General features: G+C 33.4%; 1 protein-coding gene across 1 annotated transcript in view; it reads left to right on the top strand.

Moving 5' to 3' along the window:
- The window catches only part of XPR1 (xenotropic and polytropic retrovirus receptor 1), a 125,535-nt gene that overhangs the window by 101,274 nt on the left and 9,403 nt on the right, over window positions 1–14,858 (top strand). Inside the window, exon 12 of the mRNA XM_054587694.1 lies at window positions 12,953–13,119. Within this exon, the coding sequence (XP_054443669.1) occupies window positions 12,953–13,119 (167 nt within the window). The remainder of the gene's footprint in view (window positions 1–12,952; window positions 13,120–14,858) is intronic.

Genomic DNA, 14,858 nt, shown 5'->3' with positions numbered 1-14,858 from the left:
AGTAATTATTTTTAGTGAATTATCAGGATTTTTTGTTGAAAATAACTGAATAAAGTAAGGAATTGAACATAAACTGAGTGGAAAAGGATGTGTTAACTAGTCACTAGAGTCATTCATTTTCTGTTTCCGGACAGTATACCAAAAAGCTTGAGTAGGATCAATATATTTGATTTTAGAGGCTCCTTGTTTAAACAGACATACTTGAGAAATAATTAGGAAAATCAAAATACTGTTAAGTTCAGTAATGTTTGCCAATTGCAGTGTTTCTTTTTTTTTTTTTGATGAAATGCTTTTATCATATCACATTCTTTAAATGTATTTTTTCTCGGGCAGGGGGAGTCTTGGAACTGCAGTTATACTCATTCAGTTTATAGAGAATATCTGCCATACATCCTAGTTAGAAAACAAGTTGGCCATATCAGAAAAAGTTTTGACTTAAAATAACATATTTAGATACACTCCTGTAAAATACCTCTCACTTCTTAATTCTGATTAAGGAGGATAGGCAAGTGGTTAGGTGGGTACTGAGAGAGAGAGAGAGAGGAGAGAGCACACACAAGCAAGCATCATTCAGTACATATTATTGAGAATATTCTATGAATCAGGCTGTGCTAGGCACTAAAAATAGAGCAAAAAATAAAACATGATTCTTGCCCTTAAGAATTTATACTCTACTAGGGGAAATAGTCAAGTTAAAAAGGATAGCTGCTTACACAACAACGTGACTGTACTTAAAACTTCTGAACTGTATACCCAGAAATGGTTAAGATGGTAAATTTTATGCTTATGTGTTTTTTACCATGATACTAATAATTTCAGAAAAGATATTGAAATAAAGGGTAAAGAGATAAGTGAGGTACCGGAACAGCCTGCATAGAGCAGGAGTCCCTGGAAACAGCAGCCTCCAGGCCTCAGGATGGGGAGGACAGAGGAGGCGTTCCAGAGGTTAAGCTGTCTGTGTAGAATTAAGGAAGATTCCACTTACCCCGTTAGGTGTTTTGCCCAGGGCCATGTAATTTGTGAGTGGTGGAAGTGTTGCTGTTTCCTAGTTCTGTTTATCTTTGGCCTAGGACTGTTTTGTTTTCTCTTCCAAAACCACACACTTTACACTTTAAAGTATAAATAATAATATCCTGTTTACTTCACAATTTGTAAGGATTAAATAAGGTAATATACATGAAATCACCTTATGTACTCGAACTTACTACAAAATTGGAATTTATCATTAAATTAAATATAATTATCTTTGCTATATAGAGTTGGTATATGTGTGTCTTTGTGGAAATTCTTTGGAAGAGAAACCCTTTTGATCACCTTGGGTGGGGCCCTTGTATGGGGCAAGTATCAATTACTAATGTGTTTGGCTTTTTATTCAAGAAACACGTTTACTCACTGAACTTGATTCACATGCCCACGGTAAGTTTTTTTAAAAAGCAAGCATTTTTTAGACAGACCATGGGTTATATAACTGAATCATATCACTAAATTTAAAGAAAAACACTCTTTGTAGTTGCTGCATATTAAATATTTATATCACTAATTTTTTTTTTTTACCAAAATGCCTAGAACAGAGGGGAAAAGATTGAAAAGATAGCTCAGAGTGATGACAGAAAATTTGATATTGAGCGATTATCAAAAATGTTATTTGATTTCTGTTGCTTTCTTGGGCAGTATTCCAAGAGAAAAGACTTCAGAAAACATCAACTTTGAAAATAATCATTGGGTCAAAAGAATAGAATCTGTATGGCTAACGAGGCAGATCTTTTTCTGTTGAGTGTGTATGTGTGTGTGCTATTATTGCAAAGGGTAAGTTTTATTTGGGGTTGGGGAGGGGAGAAGAAGGTGAAATAACTTTGTTCGAACTCAGGGATCTGAGGCTTCAGAGAACTAGCCTACAAGAATTACCATAGTAACAGCATTAATAGAGGGGCATTTTCAAGATTTTTTTTCAAAGGTATATCTTAAGTTATCTGCATAATTTGTAAAAATGGTGACACAAGAGTTAACTGTACTTAGAATCATTTTCTTAAAAGTTAGGGAGATTTAGGCCCATTTTAGAGAGACACTGTATGATAATATTGCAGATAGCCCTCACTTGTTGCAATAAGAAGGAAACATATTTTAAACATTTCAGTATATTTTCTTTTCCATCATTGATTTTAGAAACAAAGGAATGTAGCTAACAGCCAATCTCTGTATTTTAAGAATTCACATCATTACAAGCTTAAGTTTGATGCCAGCTCCTACAGGTTTTTTGTTGGAATTGGGATTAGAAGAGACAGGAAAGTGCTTTAAATGGTTTTTGTGTGTCCTCGTGGTTCCTTAGCTTTGGCAAGGGAAAGCCTGTGGGAGGTGCAATAATAGAAAAAGCCATTGTGTTGTCATTTCTACCACATTGATGGGAAGAAAGCACCTCATTAGATTTTCTGTTTTTCATTTTCAGTTTCTAACATTCTAAAATATTCCTAAATTCTTAGTGTATTTTGCTCTGTGCTGTTCTCTGAATATATAGGAAAAAAACTTCTTTTAAAAATACTTAATATTTTACTTTAAACTTTATTGTTAGTATTTGCTATTAGACTTTTAAAGATTCTTGAGGGGGAAAAAAAAGATTCTCAGCTGACTTAAAAGCTGAATTCGTTTATATTTGCTTGTTGTTTTCCACCCAGATCCTGTCTAGATCTCTTATTTAACATTCTGGAAGGGGCGCTGTACCCCTAATGAGGATTCCTCAGCAGTAGTTCAGTGCCTTCAGTGCAAATAGTCGTCTCATTGTTCTGAGTGAGCACACACAGTCCTGAAGTTCTTCCTCTCGGGGGGTGGCCAGTTTGTTACCCTCTTTTTACCCTGAATAATAGGTTGCTATGCCTGAATTTCCAAATTTTAGTCTTGTTGTACTATAATAGAAACAGTAATTTTTTTTAAAAAAACTCTCCAGGGAAATTTTTGTTCTTTCTTTTTAAAGATGTACACAAAAATTTTTGTTAAGTCATTTGGATAAATGTTTTTATTTTTGGCTTGCTATTAAAAGTAGCTCAAATTTTAACCCTTTTGAAATTTGATACTCTAATTTGTTTATCTTAATGCAGAGAGGAAATAGATTATTGTATCACACAAGAAATGGCTTATTTTAGAATTTATCACTTGTCAATATTAGCTTAAATCTTCTGATGCCATAAAATCAAATGTTTGATATTATTTGCTTCTGATTATTAATTTGACTTTAACAAGTGTTTTTTGAGTAGCTTTTATCTACTTTGCATCGTGCTAATTTAAAATACTGCACTAACAATTCCATTATATTTTACCTTAAATTGCTTTAAAAATATAGCTTCGAATAACATAAATTTTCTTTGAATCTTCCCTCGTGCCCCCTCTATCCCTTACCCCTGGTAACCACTAATATGTTCTCCATTTAATAATTTTGTCATTTCAGTAGTGTTATATAGGTGGTATCATGTCCTATAACTGAGATCTGTTGTGTTTTTTAACTCGGCATAATTCTCTGGAGACTCATCTAGGTTTTTGCATCAATCAGTAGTTCCTTTTTATCGCTGAGTAGTATTTCATGGTACGGTTGCATCATAGCTTAGCCATTCACCGACTGAATGACAGTGGTGCTGTTCCCAGTTTCAAGCTGTTTTGAATATAGCTGCTGTGTACATTCATGTGCAAGGTTTTGGTGAACATAAATTGTCACTTCTCTGTGATAGATGCCCAAGAGTGCAATTGCTGGATAGTATTATTAGCTGCATGTTTAATTTTTTAAGAACTGCCAAACTATTTTCAGAATGGCTGTACCATTTTATATTCTCATCAGCAATGTATGAGTGATCTAGTTTCTTGCCAGCATTTTATGATGTCACTATTTTTTTTAAATCCTCACCCAAGGATAGGTTTATTGATTTGAGAGAGAGGGAAAGTGGGGGGCGGGGGGGACAGAGACAGAGACATTGATGTGAGAGAAACATGGATCAATTGTGTCCTGTACATGCCCTGACTGGGGATGAGACCTGCAACCTAGATATGTGCCCTGACCTAGGATCCAATGAATCTGCACCCTTTTAGTGTATGGGGTGGTGGTCCAACCAGTTGAGCCACCCAGCCAGAGTGATGTCATTATGTTTTATTTAAACCATCATGATGGGTGTGTAGTGATAGTTCATTGTGTTCTTAATTTTGTTGAATCTCTTTTCAAATGTTTACTTGCCATGTCTGTGTCCTCTTCAGTGAAATATATATTTGTGTCTTTTGCCCATTTTCTAATTAGATTATTTGGTTTTTTTATTATTGGGTTTTTAGAGTTCTTTATATATTTTAGTTACTAGTTCTTTGTTGAATAATACTTACAAATATTTTCTCCCAGTCTTTTATTTAAAAAATGATTAATAGCCTTGATTTTTTTTAGTAGTTTTAGATTTACAGAATGATTAAGCAGCTAGTACCTACAGTTTCATGTACCTGCCCCACCCTACTCCTATCTCACCCCATTTTAGCACACAGTTTCCTCTATTATTAACATCTTTCATTAGTCTGGCACATTTGTTACATTTAATAACCAATATTGATAAAATATTAATAGCTTTAGACCATAGTTGACATTAAGATCTACTCTTTGTGTTGTCCAGTTCTATGGGTTTTAACAAATGCATAATGACATGTATCCAGCATTACAGTTTCATACAGAATAGTTTTATTATCCTAGGAATCTCCTGTGCTTTACCTATTTAGTCCTCTCTTTCCTCCCCCCAAGCAACCACTGATCTTTTTACTATCTCTATAGATTTGCCTTTTCCAAAATGTCATGTGGTTGGAACCATAGGGGATGGAACCTTTTCAAACTGCCTTCTTTCACTTAAGAATAGACATTTAAGGTTCTTCCAGTGTTTTTTTGTACATAATAGCTCATTACTTTTTATTGCTGAATTATATTCCATTGTATGGATATACCAGTTTGTTCATCCATTCACCTACTGAAAGATATCTTGGTTGCTTCCAATTTTTGATGATTGTGAATAAATATGCTGTAAATGTCTATGTTCTGATTTTTGTGTGGTCAACTCAATCTAGGGTTGCTATTGTTAGATCTTATGGTAAGACTATGTCTAACTTTTTAAGGTACTACCAGACTATTTATTAGCTACCAGCAATGAATGAGAGTTCCTGTTGCTCCATTTTTTGTATTGTCAATTTTTTGAATTTTAGCCACTTTAATTGGTGCGTACTGGTATCTCATTGCTGTTCTAACTTGCAATTCCTTAATGACATGTGACATTGAGCATCTTTTCATACGGTTATTTGCTCTCTGTTGTACACCTTTGGTAAGTTGTCTGTTCAAATCTCTTGGCAATTTTTATTTCAGTTATTTGTTTTATTATTGTTTTAAGAGTCCTTTGTGTATGTTGGATACAAGTCATTGGATAATATTTGTGACTGTTTTCTCCCAGCCTGCAGCTTTTCTTTTCATCCTCTTAACATGGTCTTTCACAGAGCAAAATTTTTTAATTTTGGTGAAGTCAAGCTTATCAATTTCTCCTTTTAAGGGTCATGCCTTTGGTTTCAAATCTAAGAATGCTTTGCCCAGCCCTAGATCCTGTAGGTTTTGTTGGGGTTTTTTTCCCTAAGAGTTTTATAGTTTTAAATTTGTAATCCGTTTTGAGTTAATTTTTGTGTATGGTATAAGATTGAGGTTCATATTTTTGCCTGTGGATGTCCAGTTGCTCCAGTATCTTTTTTGAAAGGACTGTCTTTCCTCTATTAAAATGCTTTTGTGCCTTTGTCAAAAATCGTATTTGTGTGGGTCTATTTCTGGACTCTTCTGTTCCATAAATCTGTATATCTATACCTCATCAGTTTCACACGATGTTGAGTACTGTAGCTGTATAATAAGTCTTGAAATTGGGTAGATTCATTCCTCTGACTTCATTACTCTTTTTCAAAATCGTTTTGACTATTCTGGTTCTTTTTTCCTTTATATATACATTTAGAATAATATTGTCTATATCTACAAAATGTCTTCCCACAATTTGGTAAGAATTGTGTTAAACCTATATACCAGTCTGGGGAGAATTGACATTTTTACTGTGAGTTTTCCAATCCATGAATGTGTCATCTCTCTACATTTATGATGGGAGACCCCTCCAAAAAAACAGAATTATCTTCTGGAATGCGGGCACCTTGTAGTGTAGTACAGGTTTCTCCCACTAGATAAGTGTTCTAGGAACTCATCTGTATCAGTGTACCAGCTGGCATTGTTGTTAGAGGCTATGTTTGGCTTCAGCCAATTTTTCTTTATTTTCAAGACTCAACACATTTGCCCATTTCATGATGGGTGATTGACAAGTGCACCAGGCCACACCGCACTGAATGTTCAGCAGCTTTTCACCAAAAATGACATGACCCGCATGCCCCACCCTCCTTATTCACCTGACTTCACCCAAGTGACTTTCTTTTGTTTCCCCAAGTGAAAAAAATCCTCAAAGGGGAAATGTTTTGCCAATGTGGAAGAGGTGATGAGGTCAGAACCTGTGTTTGAGCCATGGAAAAATGTTTCAATAGGTGTATTGCATCAGATGGAGAGTACTTTGAAGATGACTAAAGTTTAAACATGTAAGAATGAATATGCAATTTTCTTATAAATAAATTCCGGGGTATTTTGCTCCCCTGCCCCCCATATTTAGATCTCATTATTTTTCATTAACATTTTGTTTTTCAGTGTATAAGTATTGTACATATTTTTGAGTGATTGTATAGTATTGTATTTTAAATGTTGGTATCCATGTGTTCATTGCTAGTATATAGAAATACAATTGATTTTAGCACGTTTATCTTATCTCTTGACCATGCTGAACTCATTCATTCTAGGGGTTTTTATGTTTTGTTTTGTTTTGTTTTGAGGATTATCTACATAGACAATCATGCCATCTACAAATAGGGACAGTTTTATTTCCTTCTTTCCAATCTCTGTGCCTTTTATTTTCTTTCTTTATTGTGCTGGTTCAGACTTACAGTACTGTATTTGAGAACAGGTTCCTGAAAATAAGGAACCTTGCCTTATTTTCAATCTTAGCAGAAAGCATTCAGTTTTTCATTATTAAGGGTAATAAACAAAATTTCTTCAGCTAATGCTGTAGGTTTTTTTGTTAAGGAGGCTTTATCAAGTTGGAGAAGTGATTTCATGAATGAGTGTTAAATTTTCTTCAAATGCTTTTTCTAGATATTTTTGATATGATCCTGTGGCTTTTTCCCTAAGCTTTAGCCCCTTAATATGGTGAGTTATACTATTGATTTTTGAATATTGAGCTAGCCTGGCAGCTCTGAAATAAGCCCCACTTTGTCATGATGTATAATTATTTTTATATATTGCTGAATTCTGTTTGCTTATATCTTGTTAAGGATTTTTGTGTCTGTATTCATGAGGGGCATTGATCTGAAAGGGCTTGTATTATTTTGGTGGTTTCAAAATGGTTTCAACCACTCTCTACATATATATGACTCCCAAATATGTGTCTCAAGCTTATTTTAATTTTCAGTTATTTTCTGGGCATTTTCTACCTTGATGTCTCATGCGTACCTCAAAGTCAACATGTTCAAAACCAAACTCATTTTTTTTTCCCCTCAGCTTTTTTCAGGCTCCATGTTTTACATCTGTTTATGACACTGTTCCACCCAGTTACCCACAGTAAAAATGAGGAGTTACCCTTGACTGTACTCTTCATCTCAATTCCTGCCCATTTTAGTTTCTAAATAGTTCTTAAATTTTACCTGACGTCTCTATACCTTATACTTCCATTCAGTTCTAGTCCTCATTATTTCTCATTGGGCTACTAAAAGAGCCTTCTCGTTAGTACACTACTTCCAGTGTTTACTTCTCAAACTCAGTCTCCCCTATAACATCTAGCACTGCATTATTCAGTAATGTAGCTACTGACCACATGCAGCTACAGAGCATTCGAATGTGCCTAGTCTAAACTGAGGTGTGCTGTAAGTGTGAAGTACAAACTGGATTTTGAATACTTAGTATACAAAAAGGGTAAAAATCTTATTAATAATTTTATATTGAATAAATATTAAAACAGCATTTTAGGTATATTAAATAAAATATACTACTAAAATTAATTTTACCTGTTTTTAATATTTAAAATATGTTTACTAGGAAATGTAATATTACATATGTAACTCTTCCTCCAGCTGTTCTTGCGGCTTGCTCCTTCTTATTACTCAGCTATCAACTCAAGAGACCTTTTCTGCGTGACCATTATCTAAAGTAATTTTTCCAGTTTCCGTCATATCACCATATTCTGTTTTCTTCATAGTATGTTTCACTGTCAGAAATCATCTTATTTGTATATCTATCCCCACTACGTAGAAAATTTCATTAGGGCAGAAAATACCTGCTTTATAGTAGGTGTTCATTTACTGAATGAATGAATGATTGAATGATTTCTACTCTGATGTGGCGCTCTCAGCCTCAGAAACCTGTTTAACTAAAGATTTAGCTTTCAAGATGCAGTTCAAGCAGCACCTCCTGCAGGAAGCCTCTCTGGTTGTGCCCTGGAAGCCTGGTTTATTGACTCCTCCTCTAAGCACAACTCTACAAATGTACTTACACATTGTTTTTATTGTTCTCTCTTCTTTTACACTTAGTCCTTAATGTTCTTCAGTACACCCCTATTCTCTAAAATATACCTGGTTACCCAGTGGACATTCGGCTTTTATTTGTTTAATCAAGAGATGAACAAAATTTTTTTGGAGTTAATCTTAAGTATTTTAACTATATAATATATACAGCTTACAGGAGGCACTCAGTAAATATTTATTGAATGACTATATGAATTCCTGTGTATTAGTTTTTATTATAAAACAATATAGCAATATTAAGGCTTGTTTAAATCATTTATTAAATATCACCACTTAAATAGCAACTATTTTTCCTAGCCCGTTTTCTTTCTTTTCTTTTTAATTATACAAGCAAAACATAAACATGTATATACTACTGTAAAAATAAATTTCAAATGATATAGAAATACATCAAGTTAAAAGTAAGTCCCTTTAATAGTCTTATTTCTCTCAAGAGGGATAACCACTTGTGATTTTTCTACAAAAGTGATTTTATATACAGTGTGAAATAATATGTACAGTTTTAAGTTATATTTGTATATGCCTTAGAAATGTTTCTGATGTTTTTACTTTGTAGTTTGGTGGACTTTTTTGGGGGGCTTTGAAAATGGTGTTCAGTCTACATCATTTGTTTTCTTACTTAATTTCAAAATACAACTAGTAAATTATTATCAGAGTAGAAAGGTTTGGGTTGAAAAATAACTGTTCAGTTTTTCTTCACACATTGCCACTTTTTTCATTTTTAAAATGTCCTCCCTGAAATATGGCTCAGAATAATTTCCATGTATAATTTTTCTGTTTTTTTCTTTGCACTTTTCCTGGCATATTATTTTACTTTATCCTTCCTATGATGGCTCTGGGTACAAAACTCTAAGAACCTTATTTTTATTTGTTTTAGATTCAGTAGATGCCATCATCATAAATATGTCCAGTATGAATTACGTTCCTAACATGGCAGGTGTGTAATAGAAGCTTACGGGTAGAATAAAAATGATTTGATTTTCTGTGATTCTGAACATCATTAAAGTAGGCTACCAGAGTTAGCCAAGAGAGAATTAAATATAATTGCTTGCCTAAAGTGATAATATTTTTCCAGTACATCTACTGAATACCAATGAAGGCAGATGATTTCAGGGGGAAGCACTCCTCATGTGGGAGATGGAAAAGATCAAATAAGGGTAATAATTAAAAAGAGACCAAAAGGTAGCATATGTAGATCAGTTATATGCTGATCATTGTTTGAAGAAGTCCATAAGCTAAAACATTACTTATTCCAAAATATTCTGTTAAAATACTTGTTTTTTTAATAAGTCAGTAAGTCTTTGTGTATGTGCCATGGAAATTTTATATAAGTAATATGACCTTAGAAAGGAGGGAGTCACTTGACCCATTGTACCATTTTAAGAATTATACTTTAAGGATGGGACTTGTATTTAAAATCTAAGAGAAATAAAAGAAAATTAGCACAATTGCTTTTAGTTTTATTTTTAATTCTTTTTCTACTCCCCTCCCCCATCTCTTTTTATACAATAATTTGAACTCAATAATTTCATTAATTAGGAAAGAAAAGTTAGTTTGCAGGAATAAGACTTGATATTACCTGTACTTATATGAGAAAAACTCATTTTGTTACCTCCTGCTGAATGTATCTTTTATTGTATTCTCATTACTTTTCCAGCAAACAATAATGGCTTATTCTTGTGTAAACTTAAGCATTAAATTTATAAAGAGTTGCAAATATAATTTACAGCTAAGTCACTTGTCTTAATCTCTTTGTGTTGATCTTGTTTTGGAAATATGCGAAGAGAGTAAATTTTGTTAAGTTGCTAATTTGCTTTATTCTTTGCAAACCATAGTAGATGAGTTATAGGATATTTTTAATATTTATGATGCTAATAATTGAACTATACTACTACACTAAACTCTGTGTCTGTCTATAGAATGAAATAAAGATATTTCAGAACACATCCAACTAAACCTAGATAATAAGAAATGCTTTGTTAGGCCTTTTAGGTTGATGAGTCATATGGCACGATGTTGTAGCATAAATAGTCAATCCAATTTGCTTTTTTTTTTATCCTCACCTGAGGATATGTTTATTGATTTACGAGAGAAAAAGAGAAAGAGAGATATATTGATGTGAGAGAAAAACGTGGATTGGTTGCTCCCCACCCCTGTTTGTGCCCTGACTGGCAATTGAATGTGCAACCGTTTGGTGTACAGGATGACATTCCAACCAACTGAGGTACCTGGCCAGGGCCAACCCAGTTTGCTTTTGGTGAAAAAGTTTTTGTGGAAGTAATCAAAACTTGAAAATGTATTTATATTTAGGCTTTGCTGCTCATTAGAATCACTTGTGGACTGTTTTTAAAATACTTGTTTCTGTTCCCTACCACTGACTTTCCAGAAGAAGCTGAACAGTGGTGTTCTGGTATATGTTTAACAAACCAGCTCTTAAGTGGGAGTGTGGAGAGGGAGCACTGATTTGTGGTGCCTGCAGATTTCTGTGGTGTAGATACTTCCGCCATAGCCAGTTTTAAGCTATTAAGATGATAACAATTGAATATTAGGAAAAAATGTATAGCATTGTTTAGTGTTTCCATCATACAGATACAATAAACATATATAACCTAAAAGAATAATAATAGCATAATTTAGTCAAATAATTAGGAAGTGATGAATTTTGAGTTTTTATTATCTTTTAATAACTGATTGTAAGTTTATATAATTTAATTTTTAATGACTGTGTAACAACCATCTCACAAAGTTTTTGGAAATTTAACAGTTGGCTTTCATGAGCTAGCACAAAGTGACTTACACAGTACTGGGACTCTAAGATACCTGTTTTTTTTAACCAGCTAATTCTGATGCAAGCAACCTGTCAACCAGTTATTTTTCTAAAATACAGATCTGATCCTAAGGCCCAAGAAGGTGTTCCACAGTCAAACACGAAATGCCTTTTCTACCTCATTTCAACTCACATCCATTCCCTTTGCACCCTCTATATTTCACCCACGCTAGATTTAGATTATTTGCAGCTTTTCAAAAACATCTTGCACTTTCCCACCCTCATGCCTTTTCATTATCTTCCTTCAACCTTGACTGGCTTTGCCTCATCTGCCTGACTTTTGCAGCTCTATTTATTTATCCTTCTAGAAATAACTCAAATGCTACTTCCTCTTATTCCTTACTGTTAGAAGCATTCCAGTTCTTCATGAGCTCATAATACTTTGTTTATAATTCATTTTAAGTTCAAATTTATCAATAACAAATGGTTGTTTCACTTACTAGATTATAAATGATCAAAGGGTACCTTTGAATAATACTATACTTAACACTTTAATACCGGAAAATGATTAATAAACAGTTGTTTATTTTAATATAAAGAATTGTGGCTAATGCATAATATGTCATTTACTTTCTGTACCTTTGGGAAACTAGCCAAAATTTAAACATTTTTTGAATTAGATGTTTCATATCTTTTTTTCCCCTGCTGATTCAGGACCATATTATTAGTTATATGCCTATATCTTGCACCTAGAGAACATGAATAACATCATGATGACTCTCTAGGAGAATTGCATTAGAGAACATATGAAACACTTAAGGTGGGGGAAAAAAGACTAAATTGTCTAAGTATATTTGCAAATTATTTTAATTATTCTGATAAAGCACACGTTATATTCTTAGTAAAAAGCCAAAAGCTACTTTATAGTGTTCCCAACATAAAGTCACATTGGGCTTTTGTATCAATAACCTCTGTAAGAAGCAAAATATCATGATTTCCTTTGTGGTTTGAGAGTAATTTGCTTTTATACATGTTCTTAAGGATAAATTTCTGGTTTTTATCTAGAAAATTATCTGATTGCCATCATAGTAAGTATTGACAAAATCTAAGTGTATGAAGGAATTGTTTTTCTAAAGTAAAAACAGTCCAAGAATTTTTTGAAGCAAATGTAGTACATTCCTTATTAGTTTTATAAATTTTTTTTCATCTTTGACCCTAAGCTGCCACCTGATGGCAAAAACTAAAATGACATCTTTTGTAATACTAAAAACCTGCACTGCAATTATTTGGATTTTTGTGTATTCGGCAAGAGCCTTCAGAACTCCCAAGTGTACATTGGTACAAATGTTATGAATTTGATGATTGGTTTGGACTTTGTTATTTAACCTTTGTAAAACAATGATCCTACTAGCAAGATTTGTTTAAAATCTTACTTCTTCTTTTCCTTTATGGAGCTATATAAGGAATCTGTTCTTTAATTAGTTTTATTTAATGAAAAGTTTTACCTGAATCTAGTAATTTTCCCTTTCCCTTTTCTTTTTTCAGAACGAGATCACTCAGACACCATGGTATTTTTTTACCTGTGGGTTGTCTTTTGTATCATCAGTTCCTGTTACACCCTCATCTGGGATCTGAAGATGGACTGGGGTCTCTTTGATAAGAATGCAGGAGAAAACACCTTCCTCCGGGAAGAGATTGTATACCCCCAAAAAGTATGTACAGTGTTTGTGTTTGTTTAAAAAAAAAAAACAAGAAAACAAACAACACCTCAGGTGCATCACCAGCTAAATCCTGTTACAATATATACCCAATCCTAACCCGATATAATTAGAAAAAATAACTGTTTACTAAAAAAATACTGATTCATTCCATCAGAAAAAACACGTCAGGTGTTTACTACATGCTGGGCATTGTAGAAAATGAAAACAAAATAAAATTCTGGTTCTTGAAGGGTTCTTATATTATAAACAGATAAGTAAACAGATTGCAGAACAGTGTAACAAAGACTAAAATAGAGGAACAAATAGCTGACTATAATTTATGATTTATCTTTAAACTTGCAATTCCTTCCACTCAAATGCCATCTCTCCCCTTTGACTTGCAAACTCTTGTTCCTCCCTTTTTAAAATCAGTTTTAGTGTTACTTTAAGAAGCTTTTCTTTATTTCTCTAAGCATGCTTAGTTATTCATCCTAATCCCATTTTACCCTGTGCAAATTTTATTGTAGCAGTTATCACATTGTATTACAATTATCTGTTTAGGTGTCCATATCCCTGACTGCCCTGCATAGTTCCTGACTTGGTATTTGTGGAGTGAGCATATAAATACTCGACTGACTGATCGGTGCTGTGAAAGCACAGGAGAGGGAGTGCCTGATTGCGTGGTGCATCAGGAAAGCTGGTGCTTTCATTTATTTCAACCAGCTTTTGTTAAAGTGCCACTTCAGTCTGAAAGTACATGGATAATTCCTTAGGAATTATTTTAGGATTTATCTATATATGAATAACACCATGAGAGAATGAATTAAAAAGTCAAAAAACCAAGAGTATCTTTACTCATATATTGAAAGAAATTAAACAATGAACTGGGAATCTTGATAAGTGAATTGTAATTCGAGCTCGCTAACTAACTGTATAATTCTATGTAACCAGACTACAGTGTATTCTCTTCTGTAAGGCAGCCTGTTATACTAGGTTATCTCTTAATCCTTTCCCAGTTCCAAAATTATGTGATTGGGAGAGGTGTATAGATTGAGTCACTGACATTTTATACTGTCAGAATGTCACCAGTACCTCAAAATGGTACTTTTGTGAATGTGTAATATGCAGTTTCTGAGTAGGGAAGGCTGTTTTTAAGTGTGAGGATTGAAGATAAATGACAGAGTGGCTACAAAAGATGGTATGTAGGGTAACTTCAGATAAGCAAATGAAGGCAGAAAAGGGGATATTTGTTGACAGTGATCTTTTTTATGCAAGCTGCAGCAGTAATTTCAATATGCAAATTTAGAATATATGACCATGTTAGACATAACTCCATAAATCTCATTTGAAAAGAAATTCAGTAATGGTAAACACAAATCAGAGAGCAGACATGAACTCAGGCAAAAGTGGTCCTTTGGTGCCCACCAAATATATGTGCCCAATTATTGCTCCTATGGTTCTTGACTTACTGAGAAATAGAATACATTTATATGTTGTTATGCATATTGCTTAGATGAACTGTTTGTATCTTTATGTAAATGTTTAATCCATTCCTCCTTCTAAATAATTATAACTTACTGGGTTCTATGTAATAAAATTAGTGAATAGGATATTTTAATCAGTGTTTTATTATTACATATCTTCATGACCCTAAAAAATAAAATATATGCTTTTCTACATCATAGTTTGCAAATGTTCTAGATAGCCACAACCCTTTCAATTTTGAAAAGGTAAATAGTGGAATAAAAATC

Source organism: Pteronotus mesoamericanus, unplaced genomic scaffold, assembly GCF_021234165.1.
Source record: "Pteronotus mesoamericanus isolate MK-2021 breed Mesoamerican mustached bat unplaced genomic scaffold, CSHL_Meso_final scaffold_1186, whole genome shotgun sequence".
Lineage (NCBI taxonomy): Eukaryota > Metazoa > Chordata > Mammalia > Chiroptera > Mormoopidae > Pteronotus > Pteronotus mesoamericanus.
Note: the sequence above shows the minus strand (reverse complement) of the source record. Positions and strands in the feature narration are given on the sequence as shown.